The sequence below is a fragment of the Mastacembelus armatus genome, chromosome 8, assembly GCF_900324485.2.
Source record: "Mastacembelus armatus chromosome 8, fMasArm1.2, whole genome shotgun sequence".
Taxonomy (NCBI): domain Eukaryota; kingdom Metazoa; phylum Chordata; class Actinopteri; order Synbranchiformes; family Mastacembelidae; genus Mastacembelus; species Mastacembelus armatus.
Genome location: NC_046640.1, coordinates 9054856 through 9068512, shown reverse-complemented (window position 1 = coordinate 9068512; position 13657 = coordinate 9054856). Strand labels below are relative to the sequence as shown.

Here is a 13657-nt window from a genome sequence, read left to right as displayed (position 1 = left end):
AACAGGTCACAGGAACACAATAACAGCAATGAGTAGAACCAGTCTACAGACATAATGCCATACGCCATAATTATGTTAAAAACATCTTAAATATTAAGACTAAATAAACCAAAATAAATGTACCACATACTATTAAATATACTATAATAAATAAACAAACATTTTTACCAGTTTTGCATAGAAATGTATTTAGTTTATTATGTTTCAGACCCACTGGTGTTTTGTATGTTGTGTTTTTTGTTGCTAAAAATATGTCTACAAATCCTAAAACTAACAAAAAGAAGAAAAATTGTTTAGTAAAATTAAACCATTATTTTACTCAATCACTCAGTCTTTGTCTCTCTCTACCCCTCTGTGTCTCCGTCCCAGGTCAATGGTCAGAATGTGGTGAAGGTTGGTCACAGGCAGGTCGTCAACATGATCCGACAAGGTGGAAACAGCCTTATGGTCAAGGTCGTCATGGTAACCCGAAACCCTGACATGGAGGAGGGTTCGCGGAAGAAAAGTAAGCGTCTTATCTCCTGCACCCTGGAGTGATGCTGGTGGTAACTGAACCTAGATCTTGAACATTTTGACTGACCACTGCTGCATTTGTCTGTGCCCTCCAGTCCCACAGCAGAGTAAGAGGCTGAGCACTCCTGCTATCGCCCTACGATCCAAATCCATGACTTCAGAGCTGGAGGAGATGGGTAAGAAACAGCCTCAGATAAACTTTTTGCAGGTGAAAAAAACCAAAGATTGCAAAGAATGAAGAAACAACGTGCTAGGGAGATGCAGACAAAAAGGAGAGGGCTTTAAAGGAGAAGAGGAGAAAAAAGTTAGTGGGTTGAAATAGATTGAGGTGACGAAGAATGATAGAAACAGTGTGAAGCCAGAGTGTCGGGGGTTGTTAAAGATGCTGAAAGTGTGAAGGGGAATGGAGCTAGGGCTATATTTAGACAGCAAGAAAGTAGAGAGGGACACACTGTACTTACTCAGCAAGAGAAACGAAAGGAAAACAAAGAAGATTGACTACCGCCATGGATGACGGTCTCAATGCATTTCACTGTTCTTTCAGAGGTTCCACACTCCCACTTCCAGCACTCCCACTACAGGTAACCCCACCCGGAAAAGTGTCGCCATCCACCCTGTGACCCCTCTCTCACTGCCCGCCTCTTTTACCTCTTACCCCCTGCACCCTCTCACTGCCCCCTGGCCCACCCACAGCTCTAACCCCAGCACCCACAGAGCAGTCTACCACAGCCTCACCCCTCAACACACACACACACGCACACGCACACATGCACACACACACACACACACACACACACACACACACACACACACACACACACACACAGTACCTGCTCAGCAAGTATTTGTTGCCAAGGTAACACTGCAGGGTAAATGGGTGTCATCTAAGAAATGTTTCCGGGTGCCACAAACTTCATTGCAAAGCGCCTGATCTCTGTGTATGAGTGAGCAATTTGCATAATGATAAAATATTTAACATCTTAATAGTTTAATATAGTTTATATCTGTTGATTAAAGTATCTTTAATTCACTTGGAAGAAATCACACCCAGGATAAAATTATTGAGATGAGTAATTTTTGAGGGAAAAAAAAAAAAAAAACCTACTTGGTTCCAGGTCTGTTGCTATGGTAACAGCTTTATGTGTGGCTATGCCTATGCCATCTCTATTTGAGGCAAAATAGTGGGAGGAGAGTGCATGGTGAGGGTCAACGCCCCCATTTGCAGATCAGAACATTGGCCAGTGTTTTATTGGTGATTGGTTTTTATCTTCTAAACATTTATGGTACTTGCGTCTCTCTTGCTGCTGCCTGCTTATGAACATGCCCAGTGCGTGGTTGACGGTGTATGAAAGCTGATAATATGTGGACCTGCTGGGCATTAATACACAGGGCTTCGTCAGGTGGTCTCAGACCTGGATTTAGGACTTTCTTAAATCATGAGTGTTCGCCCAACCCTGTAAACAACAACCACGATAAGTCCTGTCCGGATGCTGAAAGTCAGAATCTGAGTGTAGAAATCAGCCCTGTGCTTCATCCCTTCCTGACCTCCTCCCCTCACTTGCCTTCTCTCTGTGCTGTGACCTCACCTGAGCAGCACAAAGCATGAGCTCCTGATCTGAAACACAGGTAGCAGTTTCCTAAATCCCCAGCTCTCTTCCCTCCTGACACGCACAATCAAGTGCTCACTATTCAGCTTTATGTTGACAGTAGTGGATACAGTCTCACTAGTAGCTCTTTATGTATGCAGTGATGCTGTACCAGCAAAACTGTACATGTAGTAATTTTGAGATATGGATACAGTTGCTGTGAACAAATACTACTCCTTGCATTAGATATTTCAATTTTGCTGATTGATGTACTGTTTTACAAAAAAAGGTAAAAGTCTTCCTCCAGCACAACGAAGTCAGTGGCTATAACCTCTTTGCAAAGGAAGTCATGGTTTTGAGAAAAAATAGCAGTATCCATGTTGTTCTTCTAAAATAGTAGACTAGTTACCTCATCATCATCATTATGGAAATTACCTGGTTAGTCATAGGCAGAAGTTGAAGCGTCACAGTATCAGAGCTAGAAAAAAAAGTATTAAATCAACCTCAGCTTGATGCAGATGTTTTGGTCTTGTGTTAACCTCGTCGGATAAATAACAAGAAGTTTCAGTACAGAAATTCAGACAATGTTCAGGTGAATTTAGAAAGTTTTACTTTGACATAGTTTGTTCAACAGAGAGTGGTGACTTTTGTCATGGTTGTGTAAAATTACAAATCTGCATGATCAATATTGGTGAGTTCATGTTTAAAAAAAACCACTGGCTTTTATTTAAACCTACGGTAGACTCTCAAGGGTTAATTGTCAGATTTTTAGCCACAAATATTGATAACACAGATTACAAAAAGCTAAACTTTTTTAAAAGAGTCACTTTGAGCCAAACTAGACTATTTAACAATAAATATCACTAATTACTTGACATGTGAATACTTAATTTGCAGTCACCTTATAACCTACATTGACATTGCCAGTGCTTTGTCTCCATGAAGTCGAGGGGAGAACAATGTGTGATAAAGCCAAGTTAGCCTCTGCCATATGCTTATTCAAATGCATTAGAATTCATTTAGCTGTGACGCCTGTTAAACTATCTCACCTCTGTGATTGGTGCAGTGTCCCAGTTCACCTACAAGTCATGCTGCAGGATAATAAGGACATCAAATCGAAGTGATCCCACTTAAGTCCAGACATTGTAGTCACAGATTTCATGTGACTATTGTCTAAATATGTTTGGACATGTTGCAACAAACCTGTGGCTTATTTTTGAGAAAATGTCCTGCAGTGTAGACAGGTAAGAGTTCAAAACCCTTTCATGGCTGGTTTAATCACTGGACATTAAAATTTAATTTATGTTCAATTAAGCTCAAGCTAAACTTCCCATTATGAAATATAATGGCTTAAATATAAGCACAGCTGATAACCCTATTCCTGTTCAGTCCACACACACAAACTCACTCACACCAGTGGATGCAAACCCTAAAAGGTCACCTTTAATTCCTCCTCTTTACTCCCATATGGCCTTGTCCCTTTTACTCTTCACTGGTTTAACCACTAACTCTGTCTTTTCTTTGTCTCACTGTCCTCACTTCACTGCTGCCGGGATCTTAACCATTTAACAGTGGAGAGAGGTGGGAGTCATCTTCAGACTAATTCCACATTTGTGTGTGTGTGTGTGTGTGTGTTTTAGAGCAATATAAAGCAGCATACTGTATGTGTGTGCAGCATATTTACTGTAACATAAGTGTGCACACTTCAGCTGTCTTAAAGTGTGGGTGTGATGTACATTCACATCAAAGATCGAAAAACCTGGCGAGGTGACGCAGTTTGTTGGGCTCTGGGGATTATGATTAGTATTCACTGTAACAACACTATCACGCTTTCACTCCTGCCAAAACTTAAGTCTCCTTTTGTCCTCCTTCCAGCTGCTACCCCTTGGAAAAAAAAATCAGGTATGCTGTGGTACACTCTTGCTTTAAGGTATTGTATGTATGTCTGTCCAAAATGACTTGGCGTTCACCATTCGGCCACTTATGCTTTGTGCTTTTTCTTGTAGAATTCGAATCCTCACAAGTTACAGAGAAGAAGAGGACAGTCTATCAGATGGCTTTGAGTAAGAGAGATCATGTTTGTCAGTGGATGTTTCCTGAATCTCTTCCTCTCTTTCTCATCCACCTTCATCAAGTGTGTCCCTTTCCACACATTGTTACTGTCATTTTGTTACTGTCCATTTTTCTGTTTCATTGCTGTATGTCCCTTTCTTTCTCTCTTTTTCTGTCTCTTTCTCTCTTTTTTCCTCTCAGATAAACTAGATGAAATTCTTGCAGCAGCTCAGCAGACGATCAGCACCAATGAAGCGCCAGGGACACGGGGACAAGGGCCAAAAAGAGACCGGGGACGAAGTTTCTATGGCAATGAGGTGTGTTTTTCGAGACATCCTTGACTATGTTTATGTGCATCCAGAAGTATGTGTGTTCCTCAGTTGACTGGGCCTGTCAGCCCGAGTTTAGAAGAATGACTGACCACAAATGACACATGGAATAATAAATTGAAAACAATATCAAAGCAAAAAGGTAATGCAAGCATTAATTTCAGCATTATTATTTTACATTTTCTCTCATTGCCTCATTAAAAGGTTTGGAATGTCAGATGACAGAGACAGATTTACATTATTTGGCCAAAGGATAAATTTGTGTCAGATATTATCACCTGATCTGTTACTTTATTGAATCCAAATCCTTACGAATCCTTTCTCAAGTAGTTAGTTTGCTGGGGAATCGAGACATCTGTTAGTTACATAATATACTGTTTTTCTTCTGGATGTAAGAATCTAGCTTCATCTATTAATGTTAATAGAAAAATTGTTCATTTTAGAGACCAATTACCAGAAAAGCATGACACTGACTTGAAAAGAAGCTACAATGAACAAACAAACATAAACTATGGCCATTTGGCTATGCTGAAGGGTTGGAGGGCTTTCACCACATATTTTATTCATTAGCCCTGTCCTCACTCGTTTTTCCTTTTGCTCCTCACTGGAGGGCTGTACTGCAGATGCAGAAGTTGTAGAACCTGAAGCAAAAACAACAAAGTGCAAATAGTATTGATTTGACTTCATTATTCCATGTTGCACTGCTACAGATCACAAATCATGCAGTAACGCAGGTGGTAGGCTGAGGCCGAGTCCCTGATGATAGATATTTAAACAACGGACATGCGTTTGCCTCACTTCGTCATGAGTATCCTGCAAATGTTGCATTCTGATTTTGAAGCTTGAGTCTGTCACGTTTGTCGTTAACAACACTGTACAGTGGGTACAGAAAGTATTCAGATCCCTTTAAATGTTTCACTCTTTGTGTCATTGCAGTCATTTGCCAAAATCAAAAAAGTTCATTTTATTTCTCATTAATGTACACTCAGCACCCCATCTTGACAGAAAAAAACAGAAATGTAGAAATTTTTGCAAATTTATTAAAAAAGAAAAACTGAAATATCACATGGTCATAAGTATTCAGACCCTGTGCTCAGTATTGAGTAGAAGCACCCTTTTGAGCTAGTACAGCCATGAGTCTTCTTGGGAATGATGCAACAAGTTTTTCACACCTGGATTTGGGGATCCTCCGCCATTCTTCCTTGCAGATCCTCTCCAGTTCTGTCAGGTTGGATGGTGAACGTTGGTGGACAGCCATTTTCAGGTCTCTCCAGAGATGCTCAATTGGGTTTAGGTCAGGGCTCTGGCTGGGCCAGTCAAGAACGGTCACAGAGTTGTTCTGAAGCCACTGCTTTGTTATTTTAGCTGTGTGCTTAGGGTCATTGTCCTGTTGAAAGGTGAACATTTGGCCCAGTCTGAGGTCCTGAGCACTCTGGAAGAGGTTTTCTTCCAGGATATCTCCGTACTTGGCCGCATTCATCTTTCCTTGAATTGCAACCAGTCGTCCTGTCCCTGCAGCTGAAAAACACCCCCACAATATGATGCTCCCACCACCATGTTTCACTGTAGGGATTGTACTGGGCAGGTGATGAGCAGTGCCTGTTTTTCTCCACACATACCGCTTAGAATTAACGCCAAAAAGTTCAATCTTGGTCTCATCAGACCAGAGAATCTTATTTCTCATAGTCTGGGAGTCCTTCATGTGTTTTTTGGCAAACTCTATGCAGGCTTTCATGTGTCTTGCACTGAGGAGAGGCTTCCGTCGGGCCACTCTGCCATAAAGCCCCGACTGGTGGAGGGCTGCAGTGATAGTTGACTCTGTGGAACTTTCTCCCATCTCCCTACTGCATCTCTGGAGCTCAGCCACAGTGATCTTTGGGTTCTTCTTTACCTCTCTCACCAAGGCTCTTCTCCCAAGATTGCTCAGTTTGTCTGGACGGCCAGGTCTAGGAAGAGTTCTGGTCGTCCCAAACTTTTTCCATTTGAGGATTATGGAGGCCACTGTGCTCTTAGGAACCTTGAGTGCTGCAGAAATTCTTTTGTAACCTTGGCCAGATCTGTGCCTTGCCACAATTCTGTCTCTGAGCTCCTTGGGCACTTCCTTCAACCTCATGATTCTCATTTGCTCTGACATGCACTGTGAGCTGTAAGGTCTTATATAGACAGGTGTGTGCCTTTCCTAATCAAGTCCAATCAGTTTAATTAAACACAGCTGGACTCCAATGAAGGAGCAGAACCATCTCAAGGAGGATCAGAAGAAATGGACAGCATGTGAGTTAAATATGAGTGTCACTGCAAAGGGTCTGAATACTTATGACCATGTGATATTTCAGTTTTTCTTTTTTAATAAATTTGCAAAAATTTCTGTTTTTTCTGTCAAGATGGGGTGCTGAGTGTACATTAATGAGAAATAAAATGAACTTTTTTGATTTTGGCAAATGGCTGCAATGACACAAAGAATGAAAAATTTAAAGCGGTCTGAATACTTTCCGTACCCACTGTAGCCAAGTGATCACACATTTGTGGTCATCATCAGTGTTTGCATCTTTTGCTGATGCCTATAGTGTCAGAGCGAGGAGCAAAATAGAGTGAGAGAGAATGTTAATGAAAGATTTGACACTGGATTTGCCAACTTGGCTTTGCAGTGTGTTTTACTCTCATTAAATGCTCTTCATTTTCACCATTTCAGGCAAATTACGGAGATCAGTCTGGTATGATGTCATCGGGATTGGGCCTTGGCTATGACCGTGGACAGTACACCTCAGGTCATGCCCCACAGCACGGTATGCTGCGGCAGAAATCCATCGGTGAGGCTGTCTGTTATTACCGTCTGCCCCTCTGTCTGCCTGTCTGTCTGTCCTCGACCAGGAGGTTTCTACCTTGTGCTCTCATGTTTGTACGTGGCCAACTATGTCTTGTCTGTGGACCAAAAATGTATGCAGTATCACTCAGCTGCCACTTATTATATCTGTGCTGTACTGTACAAACTAAATGTTTGACCTATACACACCCTACTACTATTTGTTATATATACAGAAGTGCTACGTGTTCTAATGGCTTACTTTCTGCTTTGTTGTTTACTAAGGCTTTGCTAACTCTCCCTTTAAACAGTTATGTGCTCTCTGGTGACCAATAAAATGCTGCTATTTAATAATGTCCACTTGCTGCTTGTTTGTGGAATATATAGTACTAATTGACTTACATACTAACAGACATAAGAACTGAGGACAGACTCACTGACAGGCAAATGGACAGGCAGATTTAGACAGACATTCTCGAAGATTGCCCTCAGCTTTCTTTTTTCCCCCCTCCTCACTCTTATTTCCCCCCAAAACACGTTTTAGTTCCTTGTTCAGCCTCTTACTCTTTCATTCCTTTTTGTTTTGTTTTTTTTCCCCCATTTGTGAATGCTGTACTGCAGGGGTGCCTGAGGAGGAAAAGCAGTTTCTGCATCCTCCAGCCATGAAGTTTGCCCGCAGTCTGTCGGTGCCTGGCCCAGATGACATCCCCCCTCCTCCCACCACTGCTCCACCAGACCCTCCATTTTCCTCTGCTCCGCCACTTGGTTGGAGAGCTAAGTCATCTCAGCAGCCCTCTGTCTCCGTGTCCCAGTCCACATCCACATCCGCGCACTATCAGCCCTTCTCCCAGTCAGTGCACTTCACCCATGGGGGCAGGGAGAGGGCAGGTGGTCCCAGCACTGGCACAGGTGGTGGAGCAGTGGACCACACGACTTCGTATGCACATGCAGCTGCCCACACTGCTCAAAGTAGGACTGCTTCGCGAAAGGTGGCCTATGCTGGGGAGCCTGTTGGAGCTGGCATAGGAGGGGCAAAGGCGGCAGGCCTTAGGAGAGGCTATAGCACCGCCGTTCCCCCGTCCAGCATTGCCACTGTAATGCCCCAGCAACAACAGACTACCCAGAGTCAACCTCAACGAGTAGACCGCAGTGGAGCAGGCGCTGGTTCAGGAGGTCCTAAAGGAGGGGCCCGGAGAGGTAAGGGCCCCTTGGTGAAGCAGTCCAAGGTAGAGGACCTGCGCATGGGCCAAGGTACACTGGGGGGCAAAGGCTCAGTGGAGAAAAGCTCCATCCCCATCCCTACCATAATTGTCAAGGCCCCTTCAACCAGCAGCAGTGGGCGCAGCAGCCAGGGAAGCAGTGTAGAGGCTGATGTGCCTGTATCAGGGGACACAGATGAAGCCAAAACACCCCACAGTCCTCCCTCCACTCCTGCTCCACAGCCCCCTGCCCCACCTTCCATTCCAGCACCACCGCCTCCGTCCTTGCATTCAATCCGAGCCCAGGACAACCTGGACTTTACCAGCCAGTTTGGGGCTGCCATTGTTGGAGCAGCTCGCAGAGACAGGGAACGGTTCCACGAAGCCCGCAGAAAGAGTGCCTCCTTGTTCATGTCTGCTGAGGAGGATGTGAGTCTTGGTGGAGTGAGTGATGGAATAGGAGGAGTAACAAGGACTCAGGTGTCACAGCAACAGCTTAGCACACAGGCTGAAAGTTCATCAACACGCCTGCGCCCATCTAAGTCTATTGACGAGGGCATGTTCTCTGGAGACACCTTTATCCATCACACTCGCAGTATGCCTCCAGCCTTTGGCCTACCTGAGTACTCCTCACATGCCCTGGACTATCAGCCTAAGTCTGTGCCTACTGACTTGTATACAGCCGCAGGCAGGCAGCCCGCACCCTCCACCACCTTCATTCACCCTCTAACAGGAAAGGCTCTTGATCCCACATCCCCACTAGGCCTCGCCCTGGCTGCCAGAGAGCGTGCTCTGAGGGATGATGGCAGGTTAAGGAGGGGAACCGAGCACCACTTCACCCGCCAAATGTCAAGTGTGGTGTTTCCTTCATCTACAATAACCTCTCAGCCTGTGTCGTCTGCTGCTCAGTCCTCAAGCTCCTCCTACCTGGTCACTTCATCTTCTCTGGCTGCCACAACGCCAACTGTCGGCCGCCCTCCCTCACCCAGAATCCTCAGAGGAGTCGGAAGTGTGTGGGGTGAGGAAGGCAGTGGAGGGGAGAGGGAGAGGGAAGGAGGAGGTGCTCGTGAGGGGCTAAGAGTTCGCTTCTCTGAGGACAAAACAGTCCACACACATCACTACCAGTCTCAGTCATATCAGCCAACCTACAAAGATAGAGAGCGGGAGAGGTCGAGGGAACGGGAGAGGGAGCTGTCAAGAGAAAGAGAGCGAGATAAAGAGAGAGAGAGTTACATGAAGAGGGCAGAGCAGGCAGCCACAAATGCAGCAGCTGCTGATAGGTCTGTTCAGCAGGCATCCCAGCCTCAGCAGCCTCGGAGGCCCTCTTTTCTTAGGATGGAAAGTCAAGCTGATGCCTACATCTTGTCCCTCACCCCTCCTTCACCTCCACCTACCAGTACTCAACAGACATCGAATACTACTGGGAGTGCTGGGTCTGGCCTGATGGTTCTCCCTCCCCCTGCCCCCTCAGTTGATGCGGATGATGAGTTTGTCTACGCAGACCCACTCCCACCTCCTTTAGAGTTTGCTAACAGCTTTGACAGGGGAATAGAGGGAATATCAGGGTACTCACAACGTGGGATGCTCTCCAACAGCCTGGCCTCCCGCCATCAGCAGGTACCACCCCCTCCACCACCACCTCCTCCACCTCCTCCACCACCCCCTCCAGCCCCCCAAAAAGAACAATTTGTATGTGGGTTTCCCGCTCATACACCCCTGCCCTCCCCTCAGGCAGGGGACTCCACTGCCTCTAGCCTCACATCTTACGACAGTGAGGTGGCTAACCTGACTCAGTCTGCCCCCTCCCCCTCTCAAACGTCACCCAACCCTCCACCCCCTCCCTCACCTTCTACCCTACAGCCCACCTCAATCATAGGACCTCCCCCTCCCCCATCAGTCTCACCACCACCTCCTCCTGGATCCTACCACAGACCCTTCTCTATGTCCCATGCACACCACCTTTACAACAGCACCCACATTCCTGGACGCTCTTCCCCGACACCTCCCCCCCACACAGTTGCGCCTCCCCCAGCCTACCGTGGACACCCAGTGCCCTCCTCCACTGCTGCCACCTCTGCTCCATTTAGGGGCACTGCCTCCCACACCATGACCGCTACCTGTGCTGCTACAACCGCCGCTGTTGCCACCACAACAAGCACCTCCACTCAGCTCTACCAGGAGCGAACACACATCACACATACAACATCCTCCACCGCCATCACAGGCAGTCGCAGGACAGGGGAGCATCAGCGTCCTCCCCCTGCTACCAAGAAAGGAGAGTCTCTAGAGACAGTGGTGGACTCTGGTATTGAAGAGCTGGACAGCCGCAGCAGCAGTGATCACCACCTGGACAGCATCCTAGCTCTAAGTGGAGCCAGTGTCCGAGGTGACAGGCTGGAACGAGGGGAGAGAGGAATTGGCACTGGGGGACGGACTGGTGGGGGAGGTGGGACAGGGGAGTCAGAAAGGGGAGGAGATTTCCTGGAGTCTTATATGAGCTATCTGGATGGACAATCTTTTGAGATGCAGAATGCCACAGCAGCAGCCTCAACCTACCCAAAAAGCAACAGGTTTAGAGAGGGAGGTCGTGCCGGGGACCTCCACAGACAAACCAGCACTGCTCCTGCATCCTTCCACTCCCACAGACAGAGAGACGAGCAGGAAGAGGACGAGGTGGAGGAGGTAGTGGCAGAGGATGAGAGTGGCCAGGATGGATACGGGGTGAAGGACATGCAGAATTTAGGACGACCTACTTCACCATACTTTGATCGGCCACACACTCCTGAGATGAAGCCTCTGTGGGGCGAGGAGCAGATGACTGGTGATGGAGGAGGCCAGTCTGGGACACTTTTAGAGGGGAAGAAAATTTACCCACCTGCATCCAGTATGAAGCCTAGCATCATTAATGAGCTGAGCAGCAAACTGCAGCAAAGAAGCAAAGACAGCTGGAGCAGCCAGAGACCACTGAGCAGACACAGGTACACATTCACACACTCTGGCTTTATCTTTTTCTGTGTCACAGCACAAACTGCATGTTTTGTTGAAATGCCCAACATTGTCAGTTCTATCTACATTTCACCTTTGCGGATACATCAGTGTGCCACCTGTGACTTCTTTACCTCCCACAACCACTGTTCACACCTCTTGTGAAAAACCGTGCACTGTCCGTTTATGTCTTGTGTGTGTGTTGTGTTTATAGTGTGTAAACCTCTTTCTTATTTCTCTGGCTTTTTCCATGTGTTTCTCTCAGAAGCAGACACAGGTAATAGAGCCACACTTTCTTTTCTGTCTGGAAGAACATAAACCTATTGAATTCACAGTCTCTTGCAAGACAGTAAGAAGGGAGAGGAAACCATGTTTAGCTTTGACTGTACACAATTAAGATGTTGACAGTATAAAAACATCTGGAGTCCAGAGGTTCTAAAAATAACTGGATTATGTTTTACCAACGTTTCCCTTAGTGTGTGCATGTTTTTCATGTCCTTGTTTTCTGGTTTCTGTCCTGCTTTTTTTTGTAACTGTTTCTCTCGTTTCACAGATTTTCAGAAGATTCAGCCTCAGCTCTGAGCCCCCCCTCTGCTCGGTCCCAGTCCCCATCTCCAATCTCGTTGTCACAGCCATCGTTGTCCCCGTCCCCGACACCTGCCTCCCAATACCCCAACTGGGGACGATCCCCATCTCCGCAGCCTCCAGCTGGCTCTCAGCCACCACGTTCACATTCTCCACTGTCCCCAACATCTTACTCGCCTTACCCCACCTCCCCCAAACACAGACCTGTCTACCGGACCAAAGCCCTAGAATTCCAGTTCATCCCTAGTCGTGAGTCTCGTAAAGCAGAATCACACATGCTTCAGCGCAGAAGAGCACCCAGTCCCCTCATCTCCCCATCCGAGCGACCCAAGCTCGGCCCACCACGTCCATCATCTCTCCCTCTCCTCCCCACCACACCCCTGTACAGTGCCCTCTATGACCTTCGAGGCTCAATTACCCCACCGTCACCTGGAAACCCTCTTGGAGATCCTTACTTCTCACCCTCTCCTCCCCTGTTTGCCCCCTCAGGTGCCCCACCTCCTCCAAACTCCACCTTAGTTGTTTCACGATCCCTCTCTCCAACACACTTCCTGTCTGGGACCTCATCTCCACCCTTGCACCCTCTCCCTCCACCTCCCTGCCTGAGTTATCCTCATCTTCCGCCCCCTTCCCCTACGAAGCCATTTGCCTCCAAGCCGCTGCCCTACTGGACCAAGTATGATGTTGCAGACTGGCTAGGGTACCTGAACCTGGGTGAGCACAGAGAGCGGTTCCTAGACAACGAGATCGATGGCACCCACCTTCCCTCCCTAACCAAGGAAGACTATCTGGACTTGGGTGTGACACGTGTGGGGCACCGCATGAACATAGAGCGGGCCCTGAGGAGTGTGATTGACAGGTATGGCTTTAGTTGTATAGCCTGCTGAGAAACAGCTGGCCACTACAAAAAATTTAGACAGTCAGCACAGATGAGACATAATCATGTGCTGGCAGGACAGTCTCAATGATTTGGAATATTTACAACTGTTTACACACAGTTCTCACTTTTGCAAATCTTTTCACACAGTTCTCTTTACCAACATGCCGTACGGCCCAGTTAGCGGATAATGTATATTCTATTTTTCCATCTTTCAGATATTGCAGGGCAAATTACAGCAGGTTTATGCTGTTATGTTGCATTGTGGACGGAAATTTTTCAATTTGCAAAATTGACCATAAGGACCCAGACTTGGTGGAAAAAACGTGAAATTCAAAAGATGTGGCCACTGAATGCATTTTGTGTCAGAGCAGTGAAGGGATGTCCACATTGGGCACTATTATGGTGACTGTGTGAAGAGTTTTGACAAGTGAACTTGTAAAAAAAAAACAAACTGTAATCTAAAATAACAAATTTAATTTAACAACACAGAAGGTCCTAGTTTTACACTGTACACAGACTGTAACAGTACACAGAAATGCTGTGAATCACTTTGAGCACTAATATACTAATCATATAATGAATAATATACAACTTATATTAAAGACTGGTTACCTCCTTGTCACACCAAAATTGCAGTTATCTTAGTGTTATAAATAAGACACCCGAAAATTTTCTCCCTCCCTTCTGTCATTGACCATGTGTTGGGAATAATTCTGCTTTGTCAATTC

General features: G+C 46.2%; 1 protein-coding gene across 1 annotated transcript in view; it reads left to right on the top strand.

Moving 5' to 3' along the window:
• The window catches only part of shank1 (SH3 and multiple ankyrin repeat domains 1), a 49105-nt gene that overhangs the window by 33184 nt on the left and 2264 nt on the right, over positions 1-13657 (top strand). The window contains exons 17-26 of the mRNA XM_026325785.2: positions 370-505; positions 609-689; positions 3672-3680; positions 3975-4001; positions 4106-4162; positions 4353-4468; positions 7170-7287; positions 7902-11457; positions 11730-11741; positions 12018-12908. Coding sequence (XP_026181570.1) covers positions 370-505; positions 609-689; positions 3672-3680; positions 3975-4001; positions 4106-4162; positions 4353-4468; positions 7170-7287; positions 7902-11457; positions 11730-11741; positions 12018-12908 — 5003 coding nt within the window. The remainder of the gene's footprint in view (positions 1-369; positions 506-608; positions 690-3671; positions 3681-3974; positions 4002-4105; positions 4163-4352; positions 4469-7169; positions 7288-7901; positions 11458-11729; positions 11742-12017; positions 12909-13657) is intronic.